Genomic DNA, 15736 nt, shown 5'->3' on the forward strand with positions numbered 1-15736 from the left:
TTACTTTAAGACATGAAGGTCAGTCAATGCGGAAAATTTCTACAATTGCAGTCGCAAAAAACATCAGGCGCTATCATGAGGACCCTGTATATAGCCTCGTTATTGTTATTTTATTGTGTTACATTTAATAATTTTTTACTTTAGTTTATTTGGTAAATATTTTCTTAACTCTTTCTTGAACTGCACTGTTGATTAAGGGCTTGTAAGTAAGCATTTCACGGTAAAGTCTACACATGTTGTATTCGGCGCATGTGACAAATAAAGTTTGATTTGATTTTAACTCTTCAGAGGGGACTCCGTGAATCAGGCCTTCATGGTCGAATTGCTGCAAAGAAGCCACTATTTAAGGACACCAACAAGATGAAGACGCTTGCTTGGGCCAAGAAACATAAGCAATGGACATTAGACGAGTGGAAATCTGTCCTTTGGTCTGATAAATCCAAATTAGAGATTTTTGGTTCCAACCGCAGTGTCTTTGTGAGATGCAGAGAAGGTGAATGGATGATGTCCACATGTGTGGTTCCCACTGTGAAGCATGGAGGAGGAGGTGTGATGGTGTGGGGGTGCTTTGCTGGTGACACTATCAGTGATTTATTTAGAATTTGGGGCACATTTAGCCAGCATGGCTACCACAGCATTCTGCAGCGATACACCATCCCATCTGGTTTGTGCTTAGTGGGACTATCATTTGTTTTTCAACAGGACAGTGACCAAACACACCTCCAGGCTGTGTAAGGGCTATTTCGCCAAGAAGGAGAGTGATGGAGTGCTGCATCAGATGACCTGGCCTCCACAATCACCTGACCTCAACCCAATTGAGATGTTTTGGGATGAGTTGGACCACAGAGTGAAGGAAAAGCAGCCAACAAGTGCTCAGCATATGCGGGAACTCCTTCAAGACTGTTGGAAAAGCATTCCAGGTGAAGCTGGTTGAGAGAATGCAGAGAGTGTAAAAAGCTGTCATCAAGGCATCAAGGCTACTTTTCCAGAATCTAAAATATATTTTGATTTGCTTAACACTTTTTTGGGTACTACATGATTCCATGTGTTATTTCATAGTTTTGATGTCTTCACTATTATTCTACAATGTAGAAAATAGTAAAATAAAGAAAAACCCTGGAATGAGTCGGTGTGTCCAAACTTTGACTAGTACTGTATATGTAACCACAATTTTAAAGTTCTGTTGCAGTATGACCCACTGGACACAGACGTCAATTCAGCGTCTATTCCGCGTTGGTTCAACGTAATTTCATTGAAATGATGTGAAAACAATGTTGATTCACCAGTGTGTGCCCAGTGGGGACTGTGTATAAAATAGAGTTTGACATATTTGTTCAGTGGTCAAGTGTCCCAAGTGTAACTCAATCTGGCAGACAAAACAGGCTGAGATGTAACTCATTATGATGGTCGAAACTGCTTTGGCAGGCAGAACCTGATCTGGGCCACTGATGATGTAAATGCCCTGAAATATGCACCAGAGGCATAACCACACAGAGGTTCCAGACATAATACTGAGAACATGAGACTACTTGTCAAAGGGACTGGCACATGCTAATTTCTCATGTAAACCAACCACTAATGGGGACTACTAACTGATATACAGGAGACAAGGGATAAGGGGGGTATGGGTTGTCGTGCCACTGTGTACTAACATTTCAATGAAGTGAGAGAGGGGATAAGGGAGTGACTGACTGACACAGCCATTTGTCTTTTGGTTTAAAAGTTATCCCTGTGTCATGCACAGGCACATTGTTCACATACAGACCCCCTCCTCAGTGTCCCATCCCTCATACAGACCCACTCCCAAGTGTCCCACCCCACAGCACGTCCCCAACAGTTGCTTTGACTATGTTGTCTCGTGTGCCCAGCTGTTATTGGGGTGTACCGCTGACAATGATAGCACTAGCAGTTGTCACGGACTACCATTACTGTCCATCATCTCTACATTACTGGACACAAAACATGCTTACACATGTTTCTTCTTAAGGATACAATGCCTTCAAAAAGTATTCATGCCCCTTGATTTTTTTCAAAATGTTGTTCTGTTACAGCCTGAATTCAAAATCAATTCATTAAAATTAAAAAATGTAAAAGGGATTCAATTGAGATGTTTCGTCACTGGCCTACACACAATACCCCATAATGCCAAAGTGGAATTATGTTTTTAGAACTGTTTACGAAAATGAAAAGCTGAAATGCCTTGAGTCAATAAGTATTCAACCGTTTTGTTATGGCAAGCCTAAATATGTCCCAGAGTAAAAATGTACTTAACAAGTCACATAAGTTGCATGGACTCACTCTGTGCAATAATAGTGTTTAACATGATTTTTGACTGACTACCTCATTTCTGTTCCCCACACATACAATTATCTGCAAGGTCCCGCAGTCAAGCAGTGAATTTCAAACACAGATTCAACCACAAAGACCAGGGAGATTTTCCAACGCCTCACAAAAAGGGCACCTATTGGTAGATGGGTTTAAAAAAGCAGACATTGAATATCCCTTTGAGCATGGTGAAGTTATTAATTACACGTTGGGTGGTGTATCAATACACCCATTCACTACAAAGATACAGGCATCCTTCCTAATTTAGTTGCCAGAGAGGAAGGAAACCACTCAGGGATTTCACCAATGGTGACTTTGAAACAGTTACAGAGTTTAATGGCTGTGATAGGAGAAAACTGAGGATGGATCAACAACATTGTAGTTACTCAACAATACTAACCGAATTTACAAAGTGAAGAAAAAAAAGAATACAAATATTCCAAAATATGCATCCTGTTTGCAACAAGGCCCTAATGTAATACTGCAAAACATGAATACAAAGTGTTATGTTTGGGGCAAATCTAATACAACACATTACTGAGTACCACTTTCCATATTGTCAAGCATAGTGGTGGCTGCATCATGTATGGGTATGCTTGTAATCGTTAGGGACTGGGGAGTTTTTCAGGGGGGAAGAGAAATGGAATGGAGAAGCACAGACAAAATCGTAGAGAAAAATCTGGTTCAGTCGGTTGTTTCAGTCTTGCAGCAGGTAGTCTAGCAGTAAAGAAAGTTGGGTCAATAACCGAAAGATTGCTGGTTTGAATCCCTGAGCCAACTTGGTGAAAAATCTGTCGATGTGCCTTTGAGCAAGGCATTTAACCCTAATTTCTCTGGATAAGAGAGTCCGCTAAATGACTGAAATGTAAAACACTGGGAGATGAATTCACCTTTCAGCAGGACAATAAACTACACTTGAGTTCCTTACTAAGAAGACAGTGAATGTTCCTTAGTGGCCGAGTTAAAGTTTTGATTTAAATCTACTTTAAAATCTATGGCAAGACCTGAAAATGGTTGTTTAGCTATGTTCAACAACCAATTTGACAGAGTTTGCAAAATTTTGAAAATAATTATGGGAAAATGCTGCACAATCCAGGTGTGGAAAGCTCTTAGAGACTTACCCAGAAAGACTAACAGCTGTAATTGTTGCCAAAGGTCCTTCTACAATGTATTGACTCAGGGGTGTGAATATTGAGATATTTCTGTATTTCATTTTCAATACATTTGGTAAAATTTCTAAAAACATGGTTTCAATTTGTCATTATGGGGTATTGTGTGTAGATGGGAGTGGGAAAAAATTAATGTAATCCATTTTGAATTGAGGCTGTAACACAACAAAATGTGGAATAAGTCAAGGGGTATGAATGCTTTCTGAAGGCACTGTATTGGAAATACAATTACTGAATAGATGGAAATATGAAGTGATTTGTATCCTTCTCTTTAGTCACAGTGAAACACATGCGTACAGTACATGGAATGCACATGAAAACATTGTACAAAACCTTCCTCACATGCAGAAACAAACTCCCACACCAAGCCACTCAACCACAATACAATTTCACATAAAGTACACTAGTAAATATATGCACAGTGTGGTGTGAACACATGCAAAAACACCCACACAAAAGCAATGTGAGTTGCCTCAAGTGCTTCATGCTGGAATCCAGTTGTTGGAGTAATTGTATAAGAAAGACCGCTTTGATGATGTGTCTGGTTCATAGTAACCTATAAACAAAAAGTGACATTAAGTTCAATCAATATCCTCTGCAGTGAAATGAAAGTTAAACATACATTTATTTTTTTAAGAATACCAATAACAATAGTAAAAAATAATATAGTGTAACAGAAAACGAAAAATGGCCACTATAACCGTTAGTGTGATAAGAAGGGTCATTAATACAGCACCTGGCCCTGGAACTCCTTGGCCGCGCACATCCTGGGTCCAACGGCTTGTCCCAGAAACAAACACGGCACTGGACATGAAGTGCTTGGTTGGGTCTCCATAGTTCACTAAATCATACTGCCCAGGGCCAGGCAGGGGAGGGTTCTTCAGAAGAATCAGAGGGGGAGCTGATATTCCCAGGTAATGTCTCCTCCTTGGACAAGGGTTAAAGGGCATGGGAGAGCAGTTTAAGACCAGAGAGACGTTATCAGAGAAACGATTACCCTTCTAGTCCTGGATCCGTACTCATAAAGCGTCTCCCAGTAGGAGTGCTGATCTAGAATCAGGTCCCCCCCGCGTCCATGCAATCTTAAACATTCTGATCAAAAAGGCAAAACGTCATCTAAATCAGCACTCCTACTCTAAGATGGTTCATGAATATGGACCCTGTGCTTTTACTCACGGTAGGATGGTTCTCCTGACTGGCTCTGGGGCCAGGTAGGCACTATAGGTGCCTGGGCCTGGGACATGGTTATTCACAGGGGACTGGATCCTCACAGAGTTGGACTTGAAGCAGGAGAGGGGAACCTTGGGGCATTTCTGAGTTATGGCATCATTGACTTTGTAGTGACCTTGAACAAGCAAAGATAAACAGTATCATATATAAAATCCTGTAGAGGAGTCAATGTAATGCAGTATCGATTAAAATGATATTCCCAATTAGCAAAAATTGACTGCTTTAATAAAAAGTGTAATACTTACATGGCGATGGTCCTTTTAGAGTGTTTGAGCACATAGAACTCCGTCCAGTTTTTGACAGAAATACTGATTGAGCGGACACTAACGTGTTTGGCTTTACCCCATCTAAAGACACCTAAAGCAATAAGAATAAAGGCAAGTCTTTAAACAAAAACACTACAGTCATGGCCAAAAGTTGAGAATGACACAAATATTCATTTTCACAAAGTCTGCTGCCTCAGTTTGTATGATGGCAATTTGCATATACTCCAGAATGTTATGAAGAGTGATTAGATGAATTGCAATTAATTGCAAAGTCCCTCTTTGCCATGCAAATGAACTGAATCCCCAAAAAACATTTCCACTGCAATTCAGCCCTGCCACAAAAGGACCAGCTGACATCATGTCAGTGATTCTCTCGTTAATAACACAGGTGTGAGTGTTGACGAGGACAAGGCTGGAGATCACTCTGTCATGCTGATTGAGTTTGAATAACAGACTGGAAGCTTCAAAAGGAGGGTGGTGCTTGGAATCATTGTTCTTCCTCTGTCAACCATGGTTACCTGCAAGGAAACACGTGCCGTCATCATTGCTTTGAACAAAAAGGGCTTCACAGGCAAGGATATTGCTGCCAGTAAGATTGCACCTAAATCAACCATTTATTGGATCATCAAGAACTTCAAGGAGAGCGGTTCAATTGTTGTGGAGAAGGCTTCAGGGCGCCCAAGAAAGTCCAGCAAGCGCCAGGACCGTCTCCTAAAGTTGATTCAGCTGCGGGATCGGGGCACCACCAGTACAGAACTTGCTCAGGAATTGTAGCAGGCAGGTGTGATGCATCTGCACGCACAGTGAGGCGAAGACTTTTGGAGGATGGCCTGGTGTCAAGAAGGCCAGCAAAGAAGCCACATCTCTCCAGGAAAAACATCAAGGACATACTGATATTCTGCAAAAGGTACAGGGATTGGAATGCTGAGGACTGGGGTAAAGTAATTGTCTCTGATGAATCCCCTTTCCGATTGTTTGGGGCATCCAGAAAAAAGCTTGTCCGGAGAAGACAAGGGGAGCGCTACCATGAGTCCTGTGTCATGCCAACAGTAAAGCATCCTGAGACCATTCATGTGTGGGGTTGCTTCTCAGCCAAGGAAGTGGGCTCACTCACAATTTTGCCTAAGAACACAGCCATGAATAAAGAATGGTACCAACACATCCTCCGAGAGCAACTTCTCCCAACCATCCAGGAACAGTTGGGTGATGAACAATGCCTTTTCCAGCACGATGGAGCACCTTGCCATAAGGCAAAAGTGATAACTAAGTGGCTCGGGGAACAAAACATCGATATTTTGGGTCCATGGCCAGGAAACTCCCCAGACCTTAATCCCATTGAGAACTTGTGGTCAATCCTCAAGAGGCGGGTGGACAAACAAAAACCCACAAATTCTGACAAGCTCCAAGCATTGATTATGCAAGAATGGGCTGCCATCAGTCAGGATGTGGCCCAGAGGTTAATTGAAAGCATGCCAGGGCGGATTGCAGAGGTCTTGAAAAAGAATGGTCAACACTGCAAATATTGACTCTTTGCATCAACTTCATGTAATTGTCAATAAAAGCCTTTGACACTTATGAAATGCTTGTAATTATACTTCAGTATTCCATAGTAACATCTGACAAAAATATCTAAAGGCACTGAAGCAGCAAACTTTGTGAAAATTTATATTTGTGTCATTCTCAAAACTTTTGGCAACGACTGTACTTTCATAGCAACATCTTTTGAGTAAAATGTTCAGTACACAAATATGTAAGCCTATTGTATACAGGAAATAAACGTACAGTATTTCATATTTCACATTCCAATATGGATCTAAAACATGGCTTCCCTCTTCTTATCAAATCAAATTAAATGTTATTTGTCACATGTGCCGAATACAGTAGACCTTACCGTGAAATGCTTACAAGCCCTTAACCAACAATGCAGTTCAATAAATAGAGTTAAGAAAATATTTACTAAATGAACTAAAGTAAAACATAAAATAAAAGTAACACAATAAAATAACAATAACGAGGCTATATACAGGGGGTACCGGTACAGAGTCAATGTGCAGGGGTACAGGTTAGTCGAGGTCATTTGTACATGTAGGTAGGGGTAAAGTGACTATGCATAGATAATAAACAGCAAGTAGCAGCAGTGAAAAAACAAAGGGGGGGTCAATGTAAATAGTCTAGGTGGCCATTTGATTAATTGTTCAGCAGTCTTATGGCTTGGGGGTAGAAGCTGTTAAGGAGCCTTTGGACCTAGACTTGGTGCTCCGGTACCGCTTGCCGTGTGGTAGCAGAGAGAACAGTCTATGACTTGGGTGACAGGAGTCTTTGACAATTTTTGGGGCCTTCCTCTGACACTGCCTAGTATATAGGTCCTGGATGGCAGGAAGCTTGGCACCTGTGGTGTACTGAGCCGTAGGCACTACCCTCTGTAGTGCCTTACGGTCGGATGCCAGGCAGTTGCCATACCAGGCGGTGATGCAAACAATCAGGATGCTCTCAATGGTGCAGCTGTAGAACTTTTTGAGGATCTGGGGACCAATACCAAATCTTTTCAGTCTCCTGCGGGGGAAAAGGTGTTGTCGTGCCCTTTTCATGACTGTCTTGGTGTGATAGTTTGGACCATGATAGTTTGTTGATGATGTGGACACCAAGGAACTGGAAATTCTCGACCCGCTCCACTACAGTCCCGTCGATGTGAATGGGAGCGTGTTCGTCCCTCCTTTTCCTGTAGTCCACAATCAGCTCCTTTGTCTTGCTCACGTTGAGGGAGAAGTTGTTGTCCAGGGTCTAGGGTTTCCGGGATGATGGTGTTGATGTGAGCCATGACAAGCCTTTCAAAGGACTTCATGGCTACCGATGTGAGTTTTACAGGGCGGTAGTCATTTATGCAGGTTACCTTTACTTTCTTGGGCACAGGGACTATGGTGGTCTGCTTGAAACATGTAGATATTACAGACTCGGTCAGAGAGAGGGTAAAAATGTCAGTGAACACACTTGCCAGTTGGTCCACGCATGCTCTGAGTATACGTCCTGGTAATCCGTCAGGCCCAACGGCTTTGTGAATGTTGACCTGTTTAAAGGTATTCTCATATAACCTAGGTTGTGAATAACCTGCACTTACATGATATTGATTAGGGGCTGGTGTCTTGTTCTTAGGGCCATCATGTTGTACAGCCACTGGCAGTCGGAAAGTTCTGGAGCCTCCCCTGCCGAAGCTGTGTTTGTGGATCAGAGAGGACTGCAGGTTATAGGCATTTGGTCCTGGGATACCTCTCTGAGGGTTACGGGGAACTCTGACAGCCTAGTGGAGAAGAGAAGATGCCCTAGGTAAGCATTGTAAGTATGGCAGCGGACCGGGTTTTAAGAGAGTATAGACCTACCTAATAATCTATAACATAAGCTTCATTGGGTTTCTGAGATCCTAAGGACACTTGATTTGATCCCTATTATCGGTAAAGTTTGAGAATACATTTAATTAAAATCTCATGATGATTCTACTGATGAGAACAAAGAGATTGAGGTTGTGAGTAGGGTACCATTAACATGTCTGACCTGGGATGCAAAGCCTCCTGTACCTTTCTTTGAAAAGGAGGGGCTGCTGATTTCAGCAGGCCTGTGAGACATATATGTGCCTGGCCCTGGGTTTTCATTCTGAAACCACATTTTAAAATCATATCATAATTGGACAATTAATGTGTTGGTTGATTTATTGATTAGCTGGAGGACTGATTGATTAACTGGTTGACATATCTACCTGACTGTCTTCTGAAAGGAACCTCTTAGCTTGTGACAAGAACCCTTTCTTATCCTCATTGCTTATCACCACTGTTTGGTATTTGGTGGGTATTGATGATATGTATCCTGGAAGTTTGCAGCCTAGATGAATATAGAAAGAGATATCTGAAGTCTGAGCAGATCGTTATTTAGGTCTACAAAGGATGAAAGGCAAAAAAATTACACTTACTGTCATTCAATCCTTTGTGTATTTTGCCCATCATTAGCTAAGAGACATTCAACACAACTGGAGGGACAGGTGCCCGATGCATTTGCACCGCCTGACAATCTGTTTAGAAGGGAAGAGAGTTTGTAATGGCACTGACACTGCAACATCTAATGTTAGCATGTTAACTTTTAGCTGACGACTAGTAGCCACAAGCTAGCGATTTGCACGGTAAATGTAGCTCGATGATCATGATAAAACAAAAGTAAAAAAATTAATTGAAATAATTTCAGAAGGATTTAGACTTTTGTTATGATCATCGAGCTACATTTACTAAGTGATCATAGGATGCGACAATTTATCTCTTACCAAACTGCTGTCACAGTAGCCAGAAACACATTTCTGAGTGAGGATACAATGTTTCCGCATATGATATGTTGCCATGACAGCGAGTAAACGTTCTTGGCGGAAAGCAAAGGGGGCGAGGCAAGAGAATTAAACGTATTTGGCTCTTTGCACGCAACCTTACCTGTCATCTAGCGCCTACACGTGGCGAATGTTTTTACTGCTTATTTTGATTCATCATTGAAGACGCGCCACTGTTTTGTTTTTCGAAGATTCAACATGGCAATGCATGCAAAAGCGACACCACCACAGATTCCCGACACACGTCGGGAACTCTCGGAGCTGGTCAAGAGGAAACAAGAACTTGCGGTAAGTGAATTAGTTAGCTACGTTTCCATTTCGCTAAATATCTTGCTATATGCGTATCTTGCTGCATCTTATGCTTTATTTGGAAGTTAGCTTGCTAGCTAGCTAACTAACGTTAGGCCGCGCTAGTTACTACGACTAGGCCTCGGCTTTCTACCAACATATTTGTGGCTTTCTCGTTAGCTAGCTACCATACTAATTGAGTTATCGAACATTAGATCAAATGTAACATGCCTTTATTGAGCATGGTGGGTATAGATGATTTTACTCCTGACTCGATGTTTATGTACAATGTGTCGCTGGCGCTAGTTACTATGTAGTAACTTATTTTGCCCACAAGGAGCAGCCAAAACCTACTATGCGCATACCCTCATACATCATGGCTCTGGTACCAAAAGTTTCCCTTTTTATCTGTGCTGGTACAGTATCTGGCTATATTGTAATAACACATTCTGTCCGTTTCATAAACCACAAATGCAAAGTCTAATGCCTTTTGCACACAGGAGACGTTGGTGAACTTGGAGAGACAGATCTATGCATTTGAGGGCAGCTACTTGGAAGATACCCAGATGTATGGGAACATCATCAGAGGATGGGACAGATATCTCACCAACCAAAAGTAAGCAGGACATGGTACAGCACACTTAGACATGAAAAGTGAATAGTTGATATTGAATCATCAAGCCTGTGTTTGCAGTCTACAGTTGAAGTCGGAGGTTTACGTACACTTAGGTTGGAGTCATTATAACTCGTTTTTCAGTCACTCCACACATTTCTTGTTAACAAACTATAGTTTTGGCAAGTCGGTTAGGACATCTACTTTGTGCATGACACAAGTAATTTTTCCAACAATTGTTTACAGATTACTTCACTTATAATTCACTGTATCACAATTCCAGTGGGTCAGAAGTTTACATACACTAAGTTGACTGTGCCTTTAAACAGCTTAGAAAATTCCAGAAAATTATGTCATAGGCTAATTGACATTATATGAGTCAATTGGAGGTGTACCTGTGGATGTATTTCAAGGCCTACCTTCAAACTCAGTGCCTCTTTGCTTGACATCATGGGAAAATCAAAAGAAATCAGACAACAATTCTATACTTCCACAAGTCTGCTTCATCCTTGGGAGCAATTTCCAAATGCTTGAAGGTACCACGTTCATCTGTACAAACAAAAGTACGCAAGTATAAACACCATGGGACCATGCAACCGTCATACCGCTCAGGAAGGAGACACGTTCTGTCTCCTAGAGATGAGCGTACTTTGGTGCGAAAAGTGCAAATCAATCCCAGAACAACAGCAAAGGACCTTGTGAAGATGCTGGAGAAAACCGGTACAAAAGTATCTATATCCACAGTAAAACAAGTCCTATATCGACATAACCTGAAAGACCGCTCAGCAAGGAAGAAGCCACTGCTCCAAAACCGCCATAAAAAAGCCAGACTATGGTTTGCAACTGCACATGTGGGCAAAGATCGTACTTTTTGGAGAAATGTCCTCTGGTCTGATGGAACAAAAATAGAACTGTTTCGCCATAATGACCATCGTTATGTTTGGAGGAAAAGGCTTGCAAGCAATGTTTTGCTTCTGGAGGGACTGGTGCACTTCACAAAATAGATGGCATCATGAGGAGGGGAAATTATGTGGATATATTGAAGCAACATCTCAAGACATCAGTCAGGAAGTTAAAGCTTGGTTGCAAATGGGTCTTCCAAATGGACAATGACCCCAAGCATAATTCCAAAGTTGTGGCAAAATGGCTTAAGGACAACAAAGTCAGGGTATTGGAGTGGCCATCACAAAGCCCTGACCTCAATCCTATAGAAAAGTTGTGGGCAGAACTGAAAAAGCGTGTGTGAGCAAGGAGGCCTACAAACCTGACTCAGTTACACCAGCTCTGTCAGGAGGAATGGGCCAAAATTCACCCACCTTATTGTGGGAAGCTTGTGGAAGGGTAGCCGAAAACGTTTGACCTAAGTTAAACAATTTAAAGGCAATGCTACCAAATACTAATTGAATGTATGTAAACTTCTGACCCACTGGGAATGCGATGAAAGAAATAAAAGCTGAAATCTATTATTCTGACATTTCACCTTCTTAAAATAAAGTGTTGGTCCTATCTGACCTAAGACAGGGAATGTTTACTTGGATTAAATGTCAGGAATTGTGAAACACCTTATCCAAGTACATTTAAACTCAGTTTATGTAAACTTTCGACTTCAACTGTATTTACCCTGTTCTGTATTGTTCCGTTATAGAAATTCCAACAGCAAGACGGACAGAAGAAACCGAAAGTTCAAGGAGGCAGAGCGTCTGTTCAGCAAGTCCTCCGTCACTTCTGTAGCAGTGAGTGCTTCACCTCACCCTATCCTCTGCCTGTCCTCTCAATATGTTCATGCTAGATCGTGTATGATTGCAAAAATGTGTAAATGCTGAGTCTGACCAACTTTTCGCCTTTGTTGAACAGGCTGTCTGTGCACTCGGTGGGATACCAGATCACATGAATGAAAAGCGTAGGTATTTGGTTCAGAACAACTGCATGGCAACTTGTTTTATTATTTATTTTTAATTTTTTTACCACAGTGCATATGTCTGTGTGAGATACTGATAGATGTGAGTGTGACATACTGCTCCATTGTGTGGGACAGAGAGCGACACGTCCCCAGACCTCCAGAACCAGGAGAATGAGCCCAGTCAGGAGGACACCGAGGATGCAGACGGGGCCCTGCAGGACCTCAAACCTCAGAAGGCTGTATCCTCTTCCTCAGGCAGTCACCATGGAAGCCACAAGAAGAGGAAGAACAAAAACAGACACAGGTACTTGACCCTAAATACATCCCCCCTGGTCTAGGCTAACTCCTAAATACATCCCCCCTGGTCTAGGCTAACAGTAGGCTTTCAGTAGGACACATTGTTGTGGAACGTTCAGGTGGAAGGTAGCCTAGCGGTTAATGCTAAATGAGTGAAATGTAAGATTAACTGAACATGGCCTTACTGTCGAGTCTGAAATCTGTGCTGTGCTCTCACTCTTTTTGATTGCTATGGATAATGCATGTTGTCTCTGACTCTGAAGTTTCTTTGGCCAAGCTGCTAAGCTTGTACTGCTTTTGTTTTTCTTGGGTCAGCAACACACCATTTTAAAGTTGTCCGGGTCAGTTTGATTGGGTGTACTAGTGTATAAACATCTGGTTTATAGCAAGTGGATAGTCTTTGTTTGTGTTGGAGCTGGAATGTGAGGAATAGTAAGCTTATCACACCTGTTCCTGGCCACATTATTATATGTTGTATGTAGCTTAATATATTTAGCGCCAGATCTGCTCAATAAGATATGCTTCATTTTGTGAAAAGACAAAATATTGTTGTAGGTTAATTTTACAGATATGTAGGCATCCCTTTAGAGTGAGTCAGGCCGTTGTACTAACTACTGCTGCTCTTTCCTCCCCTAACGCTGCCCCAGCCCTTCTGCCATGTTTGATTATGACTTTGAGTAAGTCTCCAATTTTACTTCCTGCTTCCTGTGGTGATGCATCCTGGCTACGTACCAAATGTCACCCTATTCCCTACATAGCGCACTGCTCTTGGGCTCTGGTCAAAGGTAGTGCACTATGTAGGGAATATGGTTCCATTTGGGATACAACCCCTGCCTTCTCTGACCCCATCCTGACTTCCCCACTCTCTCCATCCCTCAGCTCTCTGTTTCGCTTTTGTCGCTCTAGCTCTGTCGATTCATGCGTCCTCATAGTGAATCTATCATTGCATGTCCAAATCTTCAACGATGTCCCAAATGATACCCAATTCCCTATTTAGTGCACTACTTTTGACCAGGCCCCATACAAGGAATAGGGTGCCATTTGGGGATGCACCCTTCATTTCTCAAATCATGTGTTGTTTATAATAAGGTATTAGCACCTTGCTTCTGTAGACTCAACACTAGATTATTAAGTGTTAATGAATCATAGGGGCTTAAACACTTCTTCTATAGAAGTTCAGTGTATTTCTTGACCCTTCATGGTTTCATTCCAAAAGGTCAAGTTCCCCTAATCCAGTTATGAAAAAAGCTGCTCTTCCTGCCAAAATGAGATGGGGAGGTCAAAGGTTGAGTACAAACAAACATATTTCGCTGCACCCCAGGTGTTCATATGGTGCTCTGGTAGTCTTGTTGTGGTTTGGTCTCTTAGCTTGAGTAACTGTAGTGGTGCTTGTTGTCCCCCCTAGTTACCGTTGTATTTAGTCAAACCTGAAATAGGCCTACCTAACAACTCTTGCATTGTTTTGTTTTTAGATTTGACATGAAAGTGAACAAAAAACCCAGAGTGGTAAGCTATTCATTTGTAGGACAACATAACATTTAAATGTCTGCTCATTGCTTGCATTGAGCTATCAATAAAGACATTTGTTATTAGAAAGATTTAGGTTCTGCTTTTAATTCTGTTGTCTATGTTGTCCTTGTTCCACAGGATTATTCAACTTGATCAGGTGGCCAGACAGAAAAGGTCTACTGTGAAGCAGAGAGCCCCTCTGAACTTTAACTGTCTTTACGTACATTGTGTACATTGCATGAAACATTGCCTCTCACCTGCTATCAGAAATATTTCTGTTTCATGATTTTCCTGCAGGCAAGGTGTGTTATTGCATGTTACTCAAGACGCAGGTGGGGGTTGGATAACACACCTTATTGTATAGGGTTGAAAATTCACTATTTATTATGTAACTCCCACCATTTTTCTCTCCTTGTATCAAAAAGTTGTTTTACTTCGTATTAGTCATTGTGTAGTTTTGTAGCTCTAGAATATCCCAGCTTCTTTTTAATATTTTGTTTTATTTTGAGATTTGTTTTGCATAAGATTGTAATAAAACCTTGAAATTACAATACATTTGTTGTTTATTGCTAAAATCTACGCTTTAGTAAATCATTAGTCACCATCTGTCTTTACCCTGTATTCTTCAGTAATAATACAGCAGGAAAATCCACACAGAAGCTAGTTTATTACCATCAGATTTCCCCTTGTCTGACAGCAATTACTGCCTGGTTTCTTTGTGGCGTCTTCATGGCTCATTTACGTACCAATTACAGGCCAATGAGCTTAAGACGAGCCTCGGGATCCTAGGATGTCTCCCAAGTACCCCCTCTTATTGGATCAGTCCTAAATAGCATCACCATTACCTTTATAGTGCACTACTTTTGACCAGGGCCAATAGGGCTTAGGGTGCCATTTTGGACGTAACCATTCACATTTGTCAGTAATTCCCTCATCCCGCAGAAGATGTGAGATTCTGGAAATGGTATCAAAACAATGTTCACATTTAAACAGTTTTATTCTGACTCCCAGGTATGATTAAAAGAACACTGTTTACACAAAGATATGAAGTCATTATGGCATTCCTGTGGGGCAGTTCTCATCGACAGTTTGTTTTATGAAAATAGTGACAGTTTGAGTGAACCAGGGGACTACACAATGACAGCCTATCCCATGCTATTTCTAGAATGTTCCCTTGTTTATAAAGATCAAACATGATGCGTACTGCACAGTATTGAAACAGGTTGGTGAATACAGACTCCTGTTTTGAAATGCCAGATGAAAAGGTAGTAGTAACTTTTTTAAAGTAGATATGCAGGTTTGTTAGTGAATGTCGTTGTACTGCCATTGTGCAACACCACATTCGTTCACTAGGTAGCGCTACTTCATAATGCATGTTCAAAAGACCTCAAAGAATTGCCTTAACTGCCTTTCAACCACAGGATTTCCATATCATAACCAAAAAGTCTTAACCCTGTTCCACATTTGGCCACTATGAGTCATAAGTGTTTACATCTGCCATCAACCTATCAAATGTATGGTTCATGCTGTTCTTAAATTCTCTGTATTGCCTAAGATCTTATTGATTAGGGTGTCATCCCACCAATATTCTGCCATGTCAACTGTATTATGTCATGGCACACCCTGCAGTTCAAAGTCCTTTGCGACCACGGCTTCTGGGCTTGGCTCACGGGTCTCTATGCATCCCAAATGACACCCTATTCCCTATTTACTGCACTACTTTTGATTAGAACCCATATGGATCTGGTCAAAAGTAGTGCACCACATAAGGGTGCCATT

At 41.6% G+C, this 15736-nt stretch overlaps 2 protein-coding genes across 4 annotated transcripts; one reads left to right on the top strand and one right to left on the bottom strand.

The window, feature by feature from the left end:
- Positions 1 to 3733: 3733 nt before the first annotated feature.
- Positions 3734 to 9460, bottom strand: stpg1 (sperm-tail PG-rich repeat containing 1). The gene is made up of 8 exons (XM_038971898.1): positions 9454 to 9460; positions 8739 to 8860; positions 8537 to 8635; positions 8106 to 8285; positions 4970 to 5081; positions 4671 to 4839; positions 4231 to 4421; positions 3734 to 4050 (listed from the first exon to the last, which is right to left on the bottom strand). The coding sequence occupies exons 1-8, from the start codon at positions 9458 to 9460 to the stop codon at positions 3977 to 3979; spliced, it is 954 nt and encodes a 317-aa protein (XP_038827826.1). The 3' UTR covers positions 3734 to 3976.
- A 49-nt stretch (positions 9461 to 9509) lies between these two features.
- LOC120027313 (chromatin modification-related protein MEAF6-like) lies at positions 9510 to 14510 on the top strand. 3 transcript variants are annotated; one of them, XM_038972237.1, is made up of 8 exons: positions 9510 to 9638; positions 10139 to 10254; positions 11897 to 11984; positions 12106 to 12151; positions 12287 to 12455; positions 13096 to 13125; positions 13921 to 13954; positions 14096 to 14508. In XM_038972237.1, exons 1-8 carry the CDS (start codon positions 9549 to 9551, stop codon positions 14108 to 14110), a joined length of 588 nt encoding a protein of 195 aa, XP_038828165.1. In that variant the 5' UTR covers positions 9510 to 9548; the 3' UTR covers positions 14111 to 14508. The 3 variants fall into 3 exon arrangements, with proteins under 3 accessions (XP_038828165.1, XP_038828166.1, XP_038828164.1); XM_038972238.1 differs by lacking the exon at positions 13096 to 13125 and having other exon boundaries at positions 14096 to 14510; XM_038972236.1 differs by lacking the exons at positions 13096 to 13125; positions 13921 to 13954 and having other exon boundaries at positions 14096 to 14510.
- The last annotated feature ends 1226 nt before the right edge of the window (positions 14511 to 15736 follow it).

The sequence above is a fragment of the Salvelinus namaycush genome, chromosome 32 (assembly GCF_016432855.1).
Source record: "Salvelinus namaycush isolate Seneca chromosome 32, SaNama_1.0, whole genome shotgun sequence".
Lineage (NCBI taxonomy): Eukaryota > Metazoa > Chordata > Actinopteri > Salmoniformes > Salmonidae > Salvelinus > Salvelinus namaycush.

Bases quoted from the DNA above. Each gene is read 5' to 3' on its own strand.
- LOC120027313 (XM_038972236.1), top strand. From the start codon at position 9,549: ATGGCAATGCATGCAAAAGCGACACCACCACAGATTCCCGACACACGT. The intron at 12,152-12,286 runs GTAGGTATTTGG...TGTGTGGGACAG, and splicing joins AGATCACATGAATGAAAAGC to AGAGCGACACGTCCCCAGAC. The intron at 12,456-14,095 runs GTACTTGACCCT...CTTGTTCCACAG, and splicing joins AAGAACAAAAACAGACACAG to GATTATTCAACTTGATCAGG.
- stpg1 (XM_038971898.1), bottom strand. The intron at 8,636-8,738 runs GTAGATATGTCA...ATGTGGTTTCAG, and splicing joins TCCTTTCAGAAGACAGTCAG to AATGAAAACCCAGGGCCAGG. The intron at 4,422-4,670 runs GTGAGTAAAAGC...CCCTTGTCCAAG, and splicing joins GTCAGGAGAACCATCCTACC to GAGGAGACATTACCTGGGAA.